This window comes from Gekko japonicus, unplaced genomic scaffold, assembly GCF_001447785.1.
Source record: "Gekko japonicus isolate JY-2015 unplaced genomic scaffold, Gekko_japonicus_V1.1 scaffold1237, whole genome shotgun sequence".
Taxonomy (NCBI): domain Eukaryota; kingdom Metazoa; phylum Chordata; class Lepidosauria; order Squamata; family Gekkonidae; genus Gekko; species Gekko japonicus.
The window spans coordinates 79,243-94,967 of NW_015172593.1; the positions used below are offsets into that span (position 1 = coordinate 79,243).

Consider the following 15,725-nt stretch of genomic DNA (forward strand, 5'->3'; position numbering starts at 1 on the left):
TCTCCTTGCTGTTCTCTGGAAATCTGCATTCAGTTGGGTAAATCTTTCCTTTTCATCTTTGCCTTTCGCTTTCCTTCTTTCCTCTGCTATTTGTAAAGCCTCATCAGACAGCCACTTTGCTTTCTTGCATTTCTTTTTCTTTGGGATGGTGGTGATTGCTGCCTCCTGTACAATGTCACAAACCTCCGTCCATAGTTCTTCAAGCACTCTATCTATCAAATCTAGACCCTTGAATCTATTCTTCACTTCTACTGTATATTCATCAAGGATGTGATCTAGGTCAAACCTGAATGGCCTTGTGGTTTTCCCAATTTTCTTCAGTTTAAGTCTGAATTTTGCAATGAGTAGCTCATGATCTGAACCACAGTCAGCACCAGGTCTTGTTTTTACTGACTGGATAGAGCTTCTCCATCTTTGACTGCAAATTATATAATCAATCTGATTTCGGTGTTGCCCATCTGGTGATGTCCATGTGTAGAGTCGCCTCTTAGGTTGTTGGAAAAGGGTGTTCGCTATGACCAGTGTGTTCTCTTGACAAAACTCTGTTAACCTTTGCCCTGCTTCATTTTGCTTTCCAAGGCCAAACTTGTCTGTTATTCCGGTTACCTTTTGACTTCCTACTTTAGCATTCCAGTCCCCTATGATGATGAGGACATCATTTTTTGGTGTTAGTTCTAGGAGGTGTTGTAGGTCTTCATAGAACCGGTCCACTTCAGCCTCTTCTGCATCAGTGGTTGGGGCATAGACTTGGATTACTGTGATGTTGAATGGTTTGCCTTGGAATCGGACAGAAATCATTCTGTCATTTTTGAGATTGTATCCCAGTACTGACTTTTGCACTCTCTTGTTGACTATAAAGGCCACACCATTTTTTCTACGAGATTCCTGGCCACAGTAGTAGATATAATGGTCTTCTGAGTTAAATTCGCCCATTCCTGTCCACTTAAGTTCACTGATTCCTAAGATATCGATGTTAAGTCTTGCCATCTCATTTTTGACCACGTCAAGCTTACCTTGATTCATAGATCTTACATTCCAGGTTCCTATGTAGTATTGTTCTTTGCAGCATCGGACTTTCCTTTCACCATCAGACACATCCACAACTGAGCGTCCTTTCGGCTTTGGCCCAGCCGCTTCACTCTTTCTGGGGTTACTTGTACTTGCCCTCTGCTCTTCCTCAGTAGCATATTGGACACCTTCCGACCTGAGGGGCTCATCTTCCGGCGTCATATCTTTTAGCCTTTTGATACTGTCCATGGGGTTTTCTTGGCAAACATACTGGAGTGGGTTGCCATTTCCTTCTCCAGGTGGATCACGCTTGGTCTGAGTTCTCTGCTGTGGCCTGTCCGTCTTGGGTGGCCCTTCACGGCATAGCCCACAGCTTCATTGAACTGCGCAAGCCCCCTCGCCACGACAAGGCAGTGATCCATGAGATCTTCCACGACTTCCCCTTCTATTTGCCAAGGAGTGATGGGGCCGGATGCCATGATCTTAGTTTTTTTGATGTTGAGCTTCAAGCCCACTTTTGCGCTCTCCTCTTTTACTCTGAGCAAGAGGCTCTTTAGATCCTTTTCACTTTCAGCCATTAGAGTGGTATCATCTGCATATCTGAGGTTGTTGATCTTTTCCCCAGCAATCTTAATTCCCGCTTGTGATTCATCCAGGCCAGCATTTCGCATGATGTACTCTGCATATATATTAAATAAGCAAGGTGACAGTATACATCCTTGTCGTACTCCTTTTCCTATGCTGAACCAATCAGTTGTTCCGTATCCGGTTCTAACTGTCGCTTCTTGGCCCTTATACAGGTTTCTCAAGAGACATGTGAGGTGGTCTGGTACTCCCATCTCTTTAAGGACCTGCCATAGTTTGTTGTGATCCACACAGTCAAAGGCTTTAGCATAGTCAATGAAGCAGAAGTAGATATTTTTCTGGTACTCTCTTGCTTTCTCCATAATCCAGCGAATGTTGGCAATATGATCTCTCGTTCCTCTACCTCTTCGAAACCCAGCTTGTACTTCTGGTAGTTCTCTATCCACGTACTGTTGAAGCCTAGCTTGTAGGATCTTGAGCATGACCTTGCTAGCGTGTGATATGAGTGCAATTGTGCGATAGTTTGAACATTCCTTGGCATTGCCCTTCTTTGGGATTGGAATGTATACTGATCTTTTCCAATCCTGTGGCCACTGTTGCGTTTTCCAAATTTGCTGGCAAATGGAGTGCAGAACTTTAACAGCATCATCTTCTAAGACTTTGAATAGCTCAGCTGGAATACCATCACCTCCACTAGCTTTGTTGTTAGTAATGCTTTCTAAGGCCCATTTAACTTCACATTCCAGGATGTCTGGCTCAAGGTCAGTGATTATACCGTCGTGTTTGTCAAGGACATTGAGGTCTTTCTTGTATAGTTCTTCTGTGTATTCTTGCCATCTTTTCCTAATCTCTTCTGCTTCTGTTAGGTCCCTACCGTTTTTGTCCTTTATCATGGCCAGCTTTGCATGGAACGCTCCCTTGATTTCTCCAATTTTCTTGAAGAGATCTCTAGTCCTTCCCATTCTATTGTTTTCTTCTATTACTTTGCACTGTTCATTCAGGAAGGCCTCCTTATCTCTCCTTGCTGTTCTCTGGAAATCTGCGTTCAGTTGGGTAAATCTTTCCTTTTCGCCTTTGCCTTTCGCTTTCCTTCTTTCCTCTGCTATTTGTAAAGCCTCATCAGAAAGCCATTTTGCTTTCTTGCATTTCTTTTTCTTTGGTATGGTGGTGATTGCTGCCTCCTGTACGATGTCACGAACCTCTGTCCATAGTTCTTCAGGCACTCTATCTATCAAATCCAGACCCTTGAATCTATTCTTCACCTCTACTGTATATTCATCAGGGATGCGATCTAGGTCAAACCTGAATGGCCTCGTGGTTTTCCCAATTTTCTTCAGTTTAAGTCTGAATTTTGCAATGAGTAGCTCATGATCTGAACCACAGTCAGCTCCAGGTCTTGTTTTTACTGACTGGATAGAGCTTCTCCATCTTTGACTGCAAATTATATAGTCAATCTGATTTCGGTGTTGCCCATCTGGTGATGTCCATGTGTAGAGTCGCCTCTTAGGTTGTTGGAAAAGGGTGTTCGCTATGACCAGTGTGTTCTCTTGACAAAACTCTGTTAACCTTTGCCCTGCTTCATTTTGCTTTCCAAGGCCAAACTTGTCTGTTATTCCAGTTACCTTTTGACTTCCTACTTTAGCATTCCAGTCCCCTATGATGATGAGGACATCATTTTTTGGTGTTAGTTCTAGGAGGTGTTGTAGGTCTTCATAGAACCGGTCCACTTCAGCCTCTTCTGCATCAGTGGTTGGGGCATAGACTTGGATTACTGTGATGTTGAATGGTTTGCCTTGGAATCGGACAGAAATCATTCTGTCATTTTTGAGATTGTATCCCAGTACTGCCTTTTGCACTCTCTTGTTGACTATAAAGGCCACACCATTTTTTCTACGAGATTCCTGGCCACAGTAGTAGATATAATGGTCTTCTGAGTTAAATTCGCCCATTCCTGTCCACTTTAGTTCACTGATTCCTAGGATATCGATGTTCAGTCTTGCCATCTCATTTTTGACCACGTCAAGCTTACCTTGATTCATAGATCTTACATTCCAGGTTCCTATGCAGTATTGTTCTTTGCAGCATCGGACTTTCCTTTCACCATCAGACATATCCACAACTGAGCGTCCTTTCGGCTTTGGCCCAGCCACTTCACTCTTTCTGGGGTTACTTGTACTTGCCCTCTGCTCTTCCCCAGTAGCGTACTGGACACCTTCCGACCTGAGGGGCTCATCTTCCTGCGTCATATCTTTTAGCCTTTTGATACTGTCCATGGGGTTTTCTTGGCAAAAATACTGGAGTGGGTTGCCATTTCCTTCTCCAGGTAACTATATTACTTACAACCCCCCCCAAAAAAAGTACATAAATTGTATATAACATTATCTGATGTTTAAACTAAATTATATTAATTCAATTTATATGTCCTTACATTATATTTATATCTCTTTACATAAGCGGTGTTCTTCTTCATTGGGTCACCTTCTCGCAAACTCCAGGGTTGGAAATTCCTGGAGACTGGAGGGTGGGGCTCAGGGAGGGCGGGGTTTGGGAAAGGGAGGGACCTCGGGAAGGGATACCATCGATCCCATGTGATGGCACTTTCCCTCCCCTCACGGATGCAGATAGAAGCTAGGGCAACTGCTCCTGAGGGAAACAACTGAGTGGCGGAGACAGCAGCAGTGCCCCGCCCACCATTCACACAAGCCCAAGAGGGAACGGTCATGTGACAGAGCGTCCAGGCCCCTGCACAAGTGGTACAGCAGGGCTGCGAGGAGGAAGGCTGCCAGCCTGGGCCATGTTCCTGAGCAATGTTTGTGACAGCAAAGGTGAGGAACATGAACTCAGTGCATGCTTATAGATCCAGGTGGGCAGTCGTGTTGGTCTGAAGCAGTAGAACAAAGAGCCCAGCAGTACCTTAAGACTTCTGCACCGTCATTTTTGTCACTGTTTTGTCCCTATTGCTTTGGGTTCCCCCCTCCCCTTTTCCACATGTGTTTTGCTCCCTCTGGAACTACAAGAGAGAGCAAAACTCATGGGGGGGGGGGAAGACCCGGAAGCAATAGGGACAAATGAGTGACAAAGGTGACCGTGCGGAAGTGCATGCTTGTAAATCTTGTTCATGATTTTGAACATGCATTCTTTTTTCTGTCTCCCCCCACCTTCAAGCTTAGCATTCAGGAGGTCTTAGCACCACCACCCCGCTCTGTACAGGGGTGTTGTTTGGGCAAGGGGGCTGCCTCACGCCCACCCAGACTACACAGAACCATCCATAGCTCTGGTCAGTTCACTGGTTCAGCATGTTCACAGTTAAATAGTTGTGCATACAAATGGCAAAAATTCTTTTTCCTTTTTATCGCCTATAAAAAAGAGATTGTGTACATCTGTTTCACCTGTGCTGACCATATCACAGTATTAGATACAAAGTCTTAAACTATGCTTGTTTTTGGCAGTTTCGTCTTTAGTGTTTTGAGCATCACTATAAACCGTGCTTCCACAATGCCCCTCACTTAGTCAGTCTTTCTGTGCTCCCCACTCCTTTGCTGAAGGAACCACAGAGGCTGTGGAAGACTTTTGAAGCCCTGCGGGTGCTGCTATGCTACAGGCCTCTGAACAGATGCATCATTCTCTTACGAGGCACATTTTTTTTGTCCCTGGCTGTGAAACACATCGCAATCATGCAGCGAGAGCCATGGGTGTGGATACATGCACCCAGATAGGTATTCAAAGGAGCATATGCAAAGCAGGGGAGGAGCCTGCTTTTGTGACCTCACTCTGCCCCCCCTGTTCATTCTACCCCCCCCCCAACTCTGAAGAGAGCTACAGTCTCCACTTTGTTGCAGCTATAGTGTGGTAAACACAATGCAAAGTTTGCAGGGAAAGAGACTGGAGCTTGAGCCCCAGTCAAGCAAAGCAATGCTCTGGCGTCTCCCAGCAACGCAGCCTGATCTGCATTGCTGGGTTACATCAGCACTGAGCAATTATTCCTGCAGCAATGACAGTCTCCTACCATTTGGCCTACCATAATTGTACCCCACAAGCTCATTTATGCAGCATGGGTGGCGGCAGCATAACCCACAGATTTTCTGAAGCGGAAGAGGACAGTGTGGCTGCACCAGGCAGTCGAATGGGTAAATGTCAAGTTTCCAACCCTCAACGCTAAGGACTTGAAAATGCGTAAGCCAGGGGTCCCCACCCTTTTTGAGCCTATGTGGTCACCTTTGGAACTCTGACACATTGTGGTGGGCACAACCACAAAATGGCGCTGCAGGAGGCAGAGACAGCCACAAAATGGCTGCTACAGATTACCTTCAGCCACATAGTGGCAGGAGCTGCTGCCAAAGCAACATATTTAAAAATCTGCACAGCCAATCAAATTTCCAATGCTCAGTCAGAAGAGTTGCTGGGCAAAGGCCCCGCCCACTTCCTAAAACTCTTGGTGGCCACCAGGAAAGGTGTCAGTGGGCACCAGGGCGCCCACAGACACCACGTTGGGGACCCCTGGCATAACCTGTGGCTCACAAAATCTTGGCAGAACAAATTTAGAATCCAGTGGGGCACCTTTAAGACCAACAAAAGTTTATTCAAGGCATGAGCTTTCGTGTGCAAGGCACACTTTTTCAAATACATCGGAATGGTAGATGAGCTTCTAAACTTACAGACAGGCATTTAACAGCAAATTAACATGTAACGTGATCCTGGCAGATCGAGTAGGAATTCACTGCCTAACATAGCTCCTTGCTCTTCCCTGTGATTAGCCAAAACAAAAAAAAGGCTGCAAAATAAGGCAACATGCTGTAAATGTGTATGATGTAGACCACAGAATCCAGCATGTTTCAGAGTAGGATTTTTATTGAAAGTCTAAGCACCTGCTGTCCTTTCTCATTCCTGGTCTGTAGGATTCTTATAGGTATCGCATTGGTCACTGTGAACAGGATGCTGGACTATGTGGCTGTCAGTCCGACACAGCAGGTATCTTCTTAAGTGCACGTAAGCAGAGCTTGTTTTGTAGAAAAAGCCAGGAACTCATTAGCATTATAGGACACACCCAACAATAGAAACATATTAGCATATTAGGCCACACCCCTGACAGAGCAGCTCATTAGCATATTAGGCCACAGTCCCCATGTTGCCAGAAGTGTGGTCATCCAGCCACACCCACCTTTTGCTTCTTATTCTGTTTACCTTGTTTGTTGTCAAAACCCAGGGCTTTTTTTGTAGCAGGAACTCCTTTGCATGTTAGGCCACACACCCCTAATGTAGCCAATCCTAATGAGTTTCTGCCATTGGGTGTGGCCTATTATGCTAACGAGTTCCTGCCGGGTGTGGCCAACTCGGGAGCCAGCCGGAACTTCGTTCCTGTGCGTTCCTGCCCAAAAATAGCCCTGCACGTAAGGCAAAATAAACGTTGCAGTGGATGTGTGCATTGATGCAGGGATACATTACAGGAGGCATTCAACGAAGAGGAGTTCCTGGCTGATCCAGAATCAGCTACGGATTGCAGCAGCAGAGCCTGTGACGCAGCAGCTAAAGCCAACCTATGCATTCCAGCCTTCCATTATGACCGCAGAGAGTATTCTTGAGGGCGAGTCGTAGAGGAAATGATCAGAACGGCTCCTGTCGGTCTGCCTTCCCTTGAGAGGGACTGCTGCCATATGGACAGGAGCTCCCATCCGGGCCAATCAAGATGTAGCTCTGTCTCTGACATTTTCACCCTGCCCTTCCTTCAAAGAGCTGACAGCAGCATATATGGCACTCTGTTTCATTTTATCCACACAGCAACCTTGCAGAGGAGGCGAGGTGAAGAAAATGTGGCTGGCCCAAGCGGGGATTTCCACCCAGGACTCCCATGTCCTACACTCTGGCCACTAGGCACCACTTACTCTGTATATCATTTTTTTTATCGCTAACACTCTTGCACTGCAACCAAGGTTTTGAACAACTCTGCTCAAGTCATATTCATCAGTGTGTTTTCCCACTACTGACCATTTACGGATGAACTAGAATTCTCACTCGCAAGTGGTATTTCCTCTGGGGGAAGACTTTTTAATCCAGGGCTGTATTTGGAGCTCCAGCCTCTGGGGCCTGACATCCCCCTCCCCACATTTGGTCCAGATGGGGTTTCCAATGGCAGGGTTTTTTTTTGGGGGGGGGGACCTGGAGATTTGGGGATATTGCCTGGGAAGAGAGCTCAGTGGGCATGTGATGCCGTGGTCTCTGTCCTCGGAAGTTGCCATTGTCTCCATGGGAATGGATTTCCGTAGTCTGGAGGACTCCAGGCCCCACCTGGAGATTGGTAACCCTAGATCCAGACAATGCACATTCAGTAAGGGGGAAGAAGCTAAAATGCTAGGCTGACAGTACCATGATGATACCATAAATGTTATAGTGACATGATAGAGGTTTTATTTACAAGATTATGTATGGGATAGAGCAGGTAGAGAAAGAAGTACTTTTCTCTCTTTCTCACAATACAAGAACTCGTGGGCACTCCATGAAATTGCTGAGCGGTCAGGTTAGAACTTCTTCACCCAAAGAGTGATTAACACATGGAATTCACTGCTACAGGAGGTGGTGGCAGCTACAAGCATGGACAGCTTCAAGAGGGAGTTGGATAAGCATATGGAGCAGAGATCCATCAGTGGCTATTGGCCATAAGCAGTGTTCCCTCTAAGCTGAGTTAGTGTGAGCTAGTTCACAGTTTTTTAGCCTCCAGCTCACAGACTTTTGTCTCCGCTCAGGAAGGATGGCTCCAGAGCAAACTGATTTATGCAGTAGCCAAATTGCTCGCTCACAACTTTAATGCCAGTAGCTCATAAAGTAGAACTTTTTGCTCACAAGACTCCACAGTTTAGAGGGAACATTGGCCATAAGGTATAGATAGGAACTCTCAGTCTGGGGCAAGTGATGCACTGTGTTCTTGGTGCTTGGGGGGCAACAGTGGGAGGGCTTCTAGTGTCCTGGCCCCAGTACTGGACCTCCTGATGGGACCTGGTATTTTTGGACACTGTGTGACAGAGTGTTGGACTGGATAGGCCAATGGTCTGATCCAACACTGATTTCTCTTTATGCTTTTCTTGTAAAGCTGTATTTTTAGCTGTTTTACTATGTTGTAACCCGCCCTGAACCCAGCTGTGCAGGGAAGGGGGGAATAGAATTCTGAAGTACAAACAAATAAATAAATTTGACATCAGCACTTGGCTTTGGAAGCTGTGAACTCTGAGAATCACTGCAGTAGCCATGGGAATCAGAAAACAAGTGCGACTAGCCTTTCAGACAGGGGGAAACGGTGGGGAAATGAGAGGAACAGAGCAATTGCAAGCTGATACCAAGGCAATGAATGAGGCAGGAAATGAGGGGAAGATTTTCAATGGTTATGCGGGGACTAATTGGCTGAGCTTAGCTCCAGGAGAAGAAAGCAAGCTGTAAAGGGGGACAGGGTTAACTTTTCAGGCTGCACTTTGAGAAACTGTGATGGACATACAGAAGAAGCAGAAAGGAATGAAAGGTGGTTACTGCCTCAGCTGGTGTGTGCATAGGCGCTCCTGCTCTGCCAGCCTCACTGGTTTAGGGAGACAGTGAAGCATAGAAACACAGAGATGAAAAGGACCCCAAAGGGTCATCTAGTCCAACCTTCTGTGCAGTGCAGGAAATTCACAGCTATCCACACACACCCCGATTCCCCAGTGACCCCTGCTCTATGTCCACAGCATCTCCTTTGCTCATTCATCCCCTTCCTTCCAGGCACCGGAACCAGGCCAGGACCCTGCAGACTTTGCGGGAAAGGGACAGGGGAGATCACTACTCTTTAACAGCAGGCGAGGGCAGGCAGCAGTGGGCTTCATTCCTGCCATCCTTCCCCAAGTACCAAGGTCTCCAAGTGCCCCAGAGACAGAAAACCTGCCCGTTTAGCTCTGTACCTACAACTCTACTGGACATTCCATCAACCAGTCCCCTCCAAGAGAAGATCCTCAGGGGTGGGGTAGGTGGGGTGGGGGGACTGGAACAGCAAACTGTACTCTGGATCAACCCAAGTGCAATTAGTGCATGAAAGAGACAACCAAAGCAACAGGGTTTGTGTACAGATACCTTTAATTTTCCTGAGATATGGATGGACAAACAGTGCCGTGAGCGGACGGATGCAAAGGGGCGAGGGATGGTCATGCATGCCCGCAAGGCTTCCTCTATCCCACACGCCACCAGTGGCCGATTCAGAGCTGTTCTACACAGCAAGGCAGTAGGCAGAGGAGGCAGTTCCCAGTCAGACCAGAGAGGGGGGTGTATCTATTTCTGAATGTTCCCCTGCCTTAAAAAACCTTCACTGTATGTAGCACTTCCTGCTAGTTCACCATGTTTTAAGAAGGGGGAGATAATTCAAAAATACAACACCCCCACTGGCAGCTTTGAGTAGTACGATCTAAAATTTCCCCACTGCCACTGACCACCTCGTTCCACAAGATGCGTAGATCGGCTCTGAGCCCAAGGGACAGCCCCTCAAAGAGCCAGCAGGGAGCAATTCCAAGCCCACCCAGCTCAAGTTTTCTTTCGAAGCGATCCACCCTCAGCCAACAGTAGTTGACCAACATGTGAAGATTCAAAGCTCATGGGTAGGAACGCGTTTGTGATCATCCCTCTCATACAAAGACGGGGCAATCAAAGAGAGCATTCTCGTGGCCCACTAACAGAGACCTGGGTAAGGCCTCACGCAGCTTTAGGGGATGCTCATTCCATGCTAATTCCTGTCAGGAATTCTCCTCTCTTCATGTACAACTGGGAGGCCATTCCTGCCTTCGCACACCATGCAGGCCTGTGGCTTCCCCTCTGCCCAGATTGGGATACAAGATGGGCCTTTCCATCTCTTTCTTCTGGATCTGCCGGGGTACAGGCAGGTCCAGAGTTCCTGCCCACCACCTGGCTCTCTGAGGAAGGAAGCAAAAGAAGAGGAACGTTCATTTTGTTTGCAACACACTATCTGCCTTTGATGAAGCCATCGAGCACACGATCGCTCCGCTCCGACAGCCAGTAGCCGGCCATGGCAGCCACGGCGCCAATAAAGATGGCAGTAAAGACCATGTCTCCTTTGGCCGCTAGCGTGGCAAGGGCACAGATGATGGCGCCAAAGAACATCTGCTGCAGCACGACCACCTCGTCGTCTGTGATGTCGTCAAAGAAGCCCTTCTCAGGAGCATCTGTGGGACAAGGAATAGGCTGTGAACAGGGGCAGAGTTAGTTTGCAGGCAGCCACTAGCTCGTAACACAATTCTGTCTAGCCCTAAATGTTAAGAAATGGCTGCTTAACAACTTTTCCCACGGCTTTACTCATAAGAATGTTTTCACATAATGTGTGTGGGGTCCACCCTTTAATGTTACATCTCGTTATCATTTTGAATGCAACGTGCCCTGTGTATGATTTGAGTCCAGGAGTACCTTAAAGACCAACCAATATTTCTGGGGTATAAGCTTTTGAGAGTCAGAACACAAACTTTGATTCTCGGAAACATACGCCCCGGAAATCTTGTTGGTTTTTAAGCTGCTCCTGGACTCAGATATTGCTCTTCTGCTGCAGACAAACCCAGCAACTCACATGAAACTATGCACTGAGTATGTAAAAGTAAATACTTGTAGGTAACGCTACAGCTGAATGCTCCATAACCAGAAAGCTCTCTCTTGCTAGATGGTGCTACTGTGGAGGTCGAGAGGTGGAGGCCTGGGTCTAAGTGCCCTGTTTGTAGGCATCTAGTTGGCCATAGAATGTCATAGGTGGCTGTAGCTGATGGACCACTGGTCTCAGCCTATGTTTCTCTCTATGCAAGTTTTCCCAACCAGAGAATGTGTGCTGCTGGGGACGATGCCAGCATGGCTTACCTGGGGGCTTGTCCTCCACACAGAGTCCCTCTTTGCGCACATGTCCCTCTGCGCAAACACACCGGTAGCTGCCCTCTATGTTCTCACAGACCTCGTTGGCACCAGTGCAGACGGGTTCCTCGGTTTCGCCAGCACACTCGTCCACATCTGGGAGAGAGGACATGCGAGGGAGTCCAAGTCACGCTGCATCGTTGGGAGCCATAAAGATGGCAGAAGCCCAAGTAACATTTCTAGGCCCAACCCCAGTGAAGGGAGATCTACTGCCTCCAAATCCCTGCCACAGAACTGAGATTTGCTAGGTTAACTCCTGAACTTCCCATGGAAGGCAGACTCTCACCCACCATTTTCAAAAAACCCTTCTCTATGTTACTTTCTTTCAGGGCATTCTTTTTGTTCTTTGCTGAAAAGCAAAAAAAGACATTGATACTGTTGTACAGGGGCTCTACCCAAACCAAAAATATACCAAAAAAACCCTTATCAGTATTTTCTCAGGTACTTTTCAGCATCCCGAAGGTATCCAGGATTTTTCGGGAGAACTGGGGAAAAAAATCCCCCCCCCAATATATTTGGGGATTACTGGCAAACCCGGAACAACAGCTGAGCGACTGAAGCAGATTGCTCCTGCAGCTCAGCTGTTTTTGGGTTTTTTTCTACAGTCCCTTTAAACAAGGGGTGTTTAAAGGGACTGCAGAAGACAGCCTGCAAAACAACCGAGGGGGGGGCACTCTCCCTACAGGATCAGCTGCTTTGTGAGCTCTTTTGGGCAGTCTGGTTTAAAGGGATTGTCCAAAAGAACCCCAGCTGATCTGCCTCTCAGCTGGTTTTTGCAGCTCTGATGCTGCTTTTTTCTTTCTCTGTATTTTTGTGTGGGTCTATTGGACCTGAAAAAAATGGGGATTTCTGAAAAATCCTGGATTCAAATATTTTATTGGTATTGGGATCTGGGTTTTTTGGGGAATCCCAAAATTTGGGGGGGTTCAATGGATCTGAACCAAAAAATACTGAAAGAAAACAAACTGCACACCCCTACTGTTGTACTGAACACCTCTTTACCCCTAAGCCTGATCTGGCTTGTCTTGGTCTGCAGCTCTTGAACAATGTGCTTTGGCAAGAAAAGCACAGTATGTACAGAGACCGAGTCCCTCCGCAAAGTATACAGAGCAGAGCCTGCTCTTCTGGTTCCATCCTGTTGGGAGGGGAGAGATGTAACTGAAAGGCAACTGGTGGAAGGGCTCACCTAGGCACTTGACTCCATCACGCCGATAGCCCTTGTTGCACTTCTTGCAGCGGGAAGGCCCAGCACCCATGCAACCGATGCATGCCTTGGCACAGTCTGGAAAGAAAAGCAGTGGAAGGGTTAAGGAGCCAGCATGGATCAGGAAAGGCCATGGTTTGGTGGGTGGGCCTGTGAGACCCGCCTGGAAAAATCAAAGCTCTCCACTAGAACAAGAATCCTTTGCCGTTGCTGACCCTCCTCCTCCTCTCCTCTAGCTCCAGCAAACTGCTCAGTGGTAGAGCATCTGCTTTGCATACACACACACACACCCCGCAGGTTAGGAAAGGCACAAATAGGTATAGAAAAAAGCCTGCATGGTTCACCAACAAAATAATGGAAGCTGTAAAAGGTAAGAAGGATTCCTTTAAGCGGTGGAAAGCTAGTCTCAGTGAGGTTGATAAAAAGGAACACAGGCTGTGGCAAATAAAATGCAAGTCTGCGATCAGGCAGGCAAAAAGGGAATATGAGGAGCATATCACAAAAAACATAAAGACCAACAATAAATTTTTCTTCAAATACATTAGAAGCAGGAAACCAGCCAGGGAGGCAGTGGGGCCCTTGGATGACCAAGGGGTAAAAGGAGTACTGAAGGATGACAGGGAAATGGCTGAGAAGCTGAATGCATTTTTTGCCTCTGTCTTCACTGTGGAAGATGAGAAGTGCTTGCCCACTCCAGAACTGCTGTTTTCGGGAGGGCTGTTGAAAGACCTGAGTCAGATTGAGGTGACGAGAGAGGAGGTCCTAAAACTGATAGACAACTTAAAAACTGGTAAATTACCAGGCCCGGATGGCATACATCCGAGAGTTCTGAAAGAACTCAAATGTGAACTTGTGGATCTCCTGACAAAAATATGTAATCTTTCATTAAAATCTGCCTCCATTCCTGAGGACTGGAAGGTAGCTAATGTCACTCCCATCTTTAAAAAGGGTTCCTGCGGAGATCTGGGAAATACAGGCCAGTCAATTTGACGTCGATACTGGGTAAGTTGGTGGAAACTGTTATTAAGGAAAGAATTAGTAGGCACATTGATGAACAAAAACTATTGAGGCAGACTCAGCATGGTTTCTGTAAGGGAAGATCTTGTCTCACTAACCTGTTAGTGTTCTTTGAAGGAGTGAACAAACATGTGGACAAGGGGGACCCAATAGATGTTGTTTACCTTGACTTCCAGAAAGCTTTTGATAAAGTTCCTCATCAAAGGCTCCTAAGTAAGCTCAATAGTCATGGGATAAAAGGACAAGTCCTCTTGTGGATCAAAAACTGGCTAATTAATAGGAAACAGAGAGTGCGTATAAATGGGCAATTTTCGCAGTAGAGGGTGGTAAGCAGTGTGGAACTGCAGGGATCAGTACTCAGTCCGATGCTTTTTAACTTGTTCATTAATGATTTGGAGTTGGGAGTAAGCAGTGAAGTGGCTAAATTGGCAGATGACACGAAGTTGTCCAGAATGGTAAGAACCAGGGAGGATTGTGAGGCACTCCAAAGAGATCTGTCGAGGATGGGCGCGTGGCGTCAATGTGGCAAATCGGGTTCAGTGTAGCCAAGTACAAAGCGATGCACATTGGAGCCAAAAATCCTAACTATAAATACACATTGATGGGGTCTGAACTGGCAGAGACTAACCAAGAGAGAGATCTTGAAGTCATAGTAGATAACTCACTGAAAATGTTGAGACAGTGTGCAACTGCAATAAAAAAGGCCAATACTGTGCCGGGGTTTATTAGGAGGGGAATTGAAAACAAATCAGCCAGTATCATAATGCCCCTGTATAAGTCAATGGTTCGACCTCATTTGGAACACTGTGTACAATTCTGGTCACCACATCTCAAAAAGGATATTATAGCATTGGAAAAAGTGCAGAAAAGGACAACTGGAATGATAAAAGGGTTGGAACACTTTCCCTGTGAAAAAAGGTTAAAGCACTTGGAGAAACGATGGCTGAGGGGTGACATGATCGAGGTTTATAAGATTATGCATGGGATAGAGCAGGTTGAGAAAAAAGTATTTTTCTCCCTTCCTCACAATACAAGAACTCATGGGCACTCAATGAAATTGCTAAGCAGTCAGGTTAGAACAGATAAAAGGAAGTACTTCTTCACCCAAAGAGTGATTAACACATGGAATTCACTGCCATAGGAAGTGGTGGCGGCTACAAGCATGGACGGCTTCAAGAGGGAATTCGATAAACATATGGAACGGAGATCCATCAGTGGCTACTAGCCACAAGGTAATAGATAGGAACTATGGGGCAAGTAATGCTCTGTATTTTTGGTGCTTGGGGGGTGGTCAATAGTGGGAGGGCTTCTAATGTCCTGGCCCCACTGCTGGACCTCCTGATGGCACCTGGTATTTTTGGCCACTGTGTGACAGCGTGTTGGACTGGATGGGCCATTGGCCTGATCCAACATTGGCTTCTCTTGTGTTCTTATAACCCCTGGCCTCTCCAGCTAAAAGGTTCAGGTAGCAGATGAAGTAAAAACCATCTGCTCGAGACCCTGGAGAGTTGCTGTCAATCAGAGTAAACGATACTGACCTTGAAAAATCACTATAAAGGCAACTTCATGTGTGGTCCACAAAACGTGTTCTGGGCTTGGACCCGGAGAAAAAACCAAGGGCACAGAACATCTGTACTAGGTCCCATTTTGCAACACTGTGCCATTTTTGTTTGAGGCCAGCAACAATTTTGAAAGGATGAAACACCGAGCCAGCAAAACATGCCAGGCTAACCCTTTTGTCTGACCAACATAAGACAGCCACGCCTGTTCCTGCGTTATATTCTCCCACTATACAGTATCCTGCAACAAAATCCAAATATGTGCGACACATCACTTATGCTGCCCACTCCTTATTTGATAAGACCACTTTAAAACGAAGAGTCTTCATACAATAGACCCCCCCCCAAGTTAGACAATGACAGGAATTCTGTGCTAATGTCAAGCAGTATTAGTGATACGCTGTGGCAATGATAATATCATACTGCTGTTTGAGTCTTTG

The 15,725-nt window shown here is 46.6% G+C and overlaps 1 protein-coding gene across 1 annotated transcript in view; it reads right to left on the bottom strand.

Annotated features, from left to right (window-relative positions):
- Window positions 1-9,663: 9,663 nt before the first annotated feature.
- CRELD1 (cysteine rich with EGF-like domains 1) overlaps window positions 9,664-15,725 on the bottom strand; it is a 16,938-nt gene continuing 10,876 nt past the window's right edge. Inside the window, exons 9-11 of the mRNA XM_015421531.1 lie at window positions 12,692-12,787; window positions 11,455-11,601; window positions 9,664-10,778 (exon numbers count right to left, since the gene is read on the bottom strand). Coding sequence (XP_015277017.1) covers window positions 10,558-10,778; window positions 11,455-11,601; window positions 12,692-12,787 — 464 coding nt within the window. The 3' untranslated portion in view covers window positions 9,664-10,557. The remainder of the gene's footprint in view (window positions 10,779-11,454; window positions 11,602-12,691; window positions 12,788-15,725) is intronic.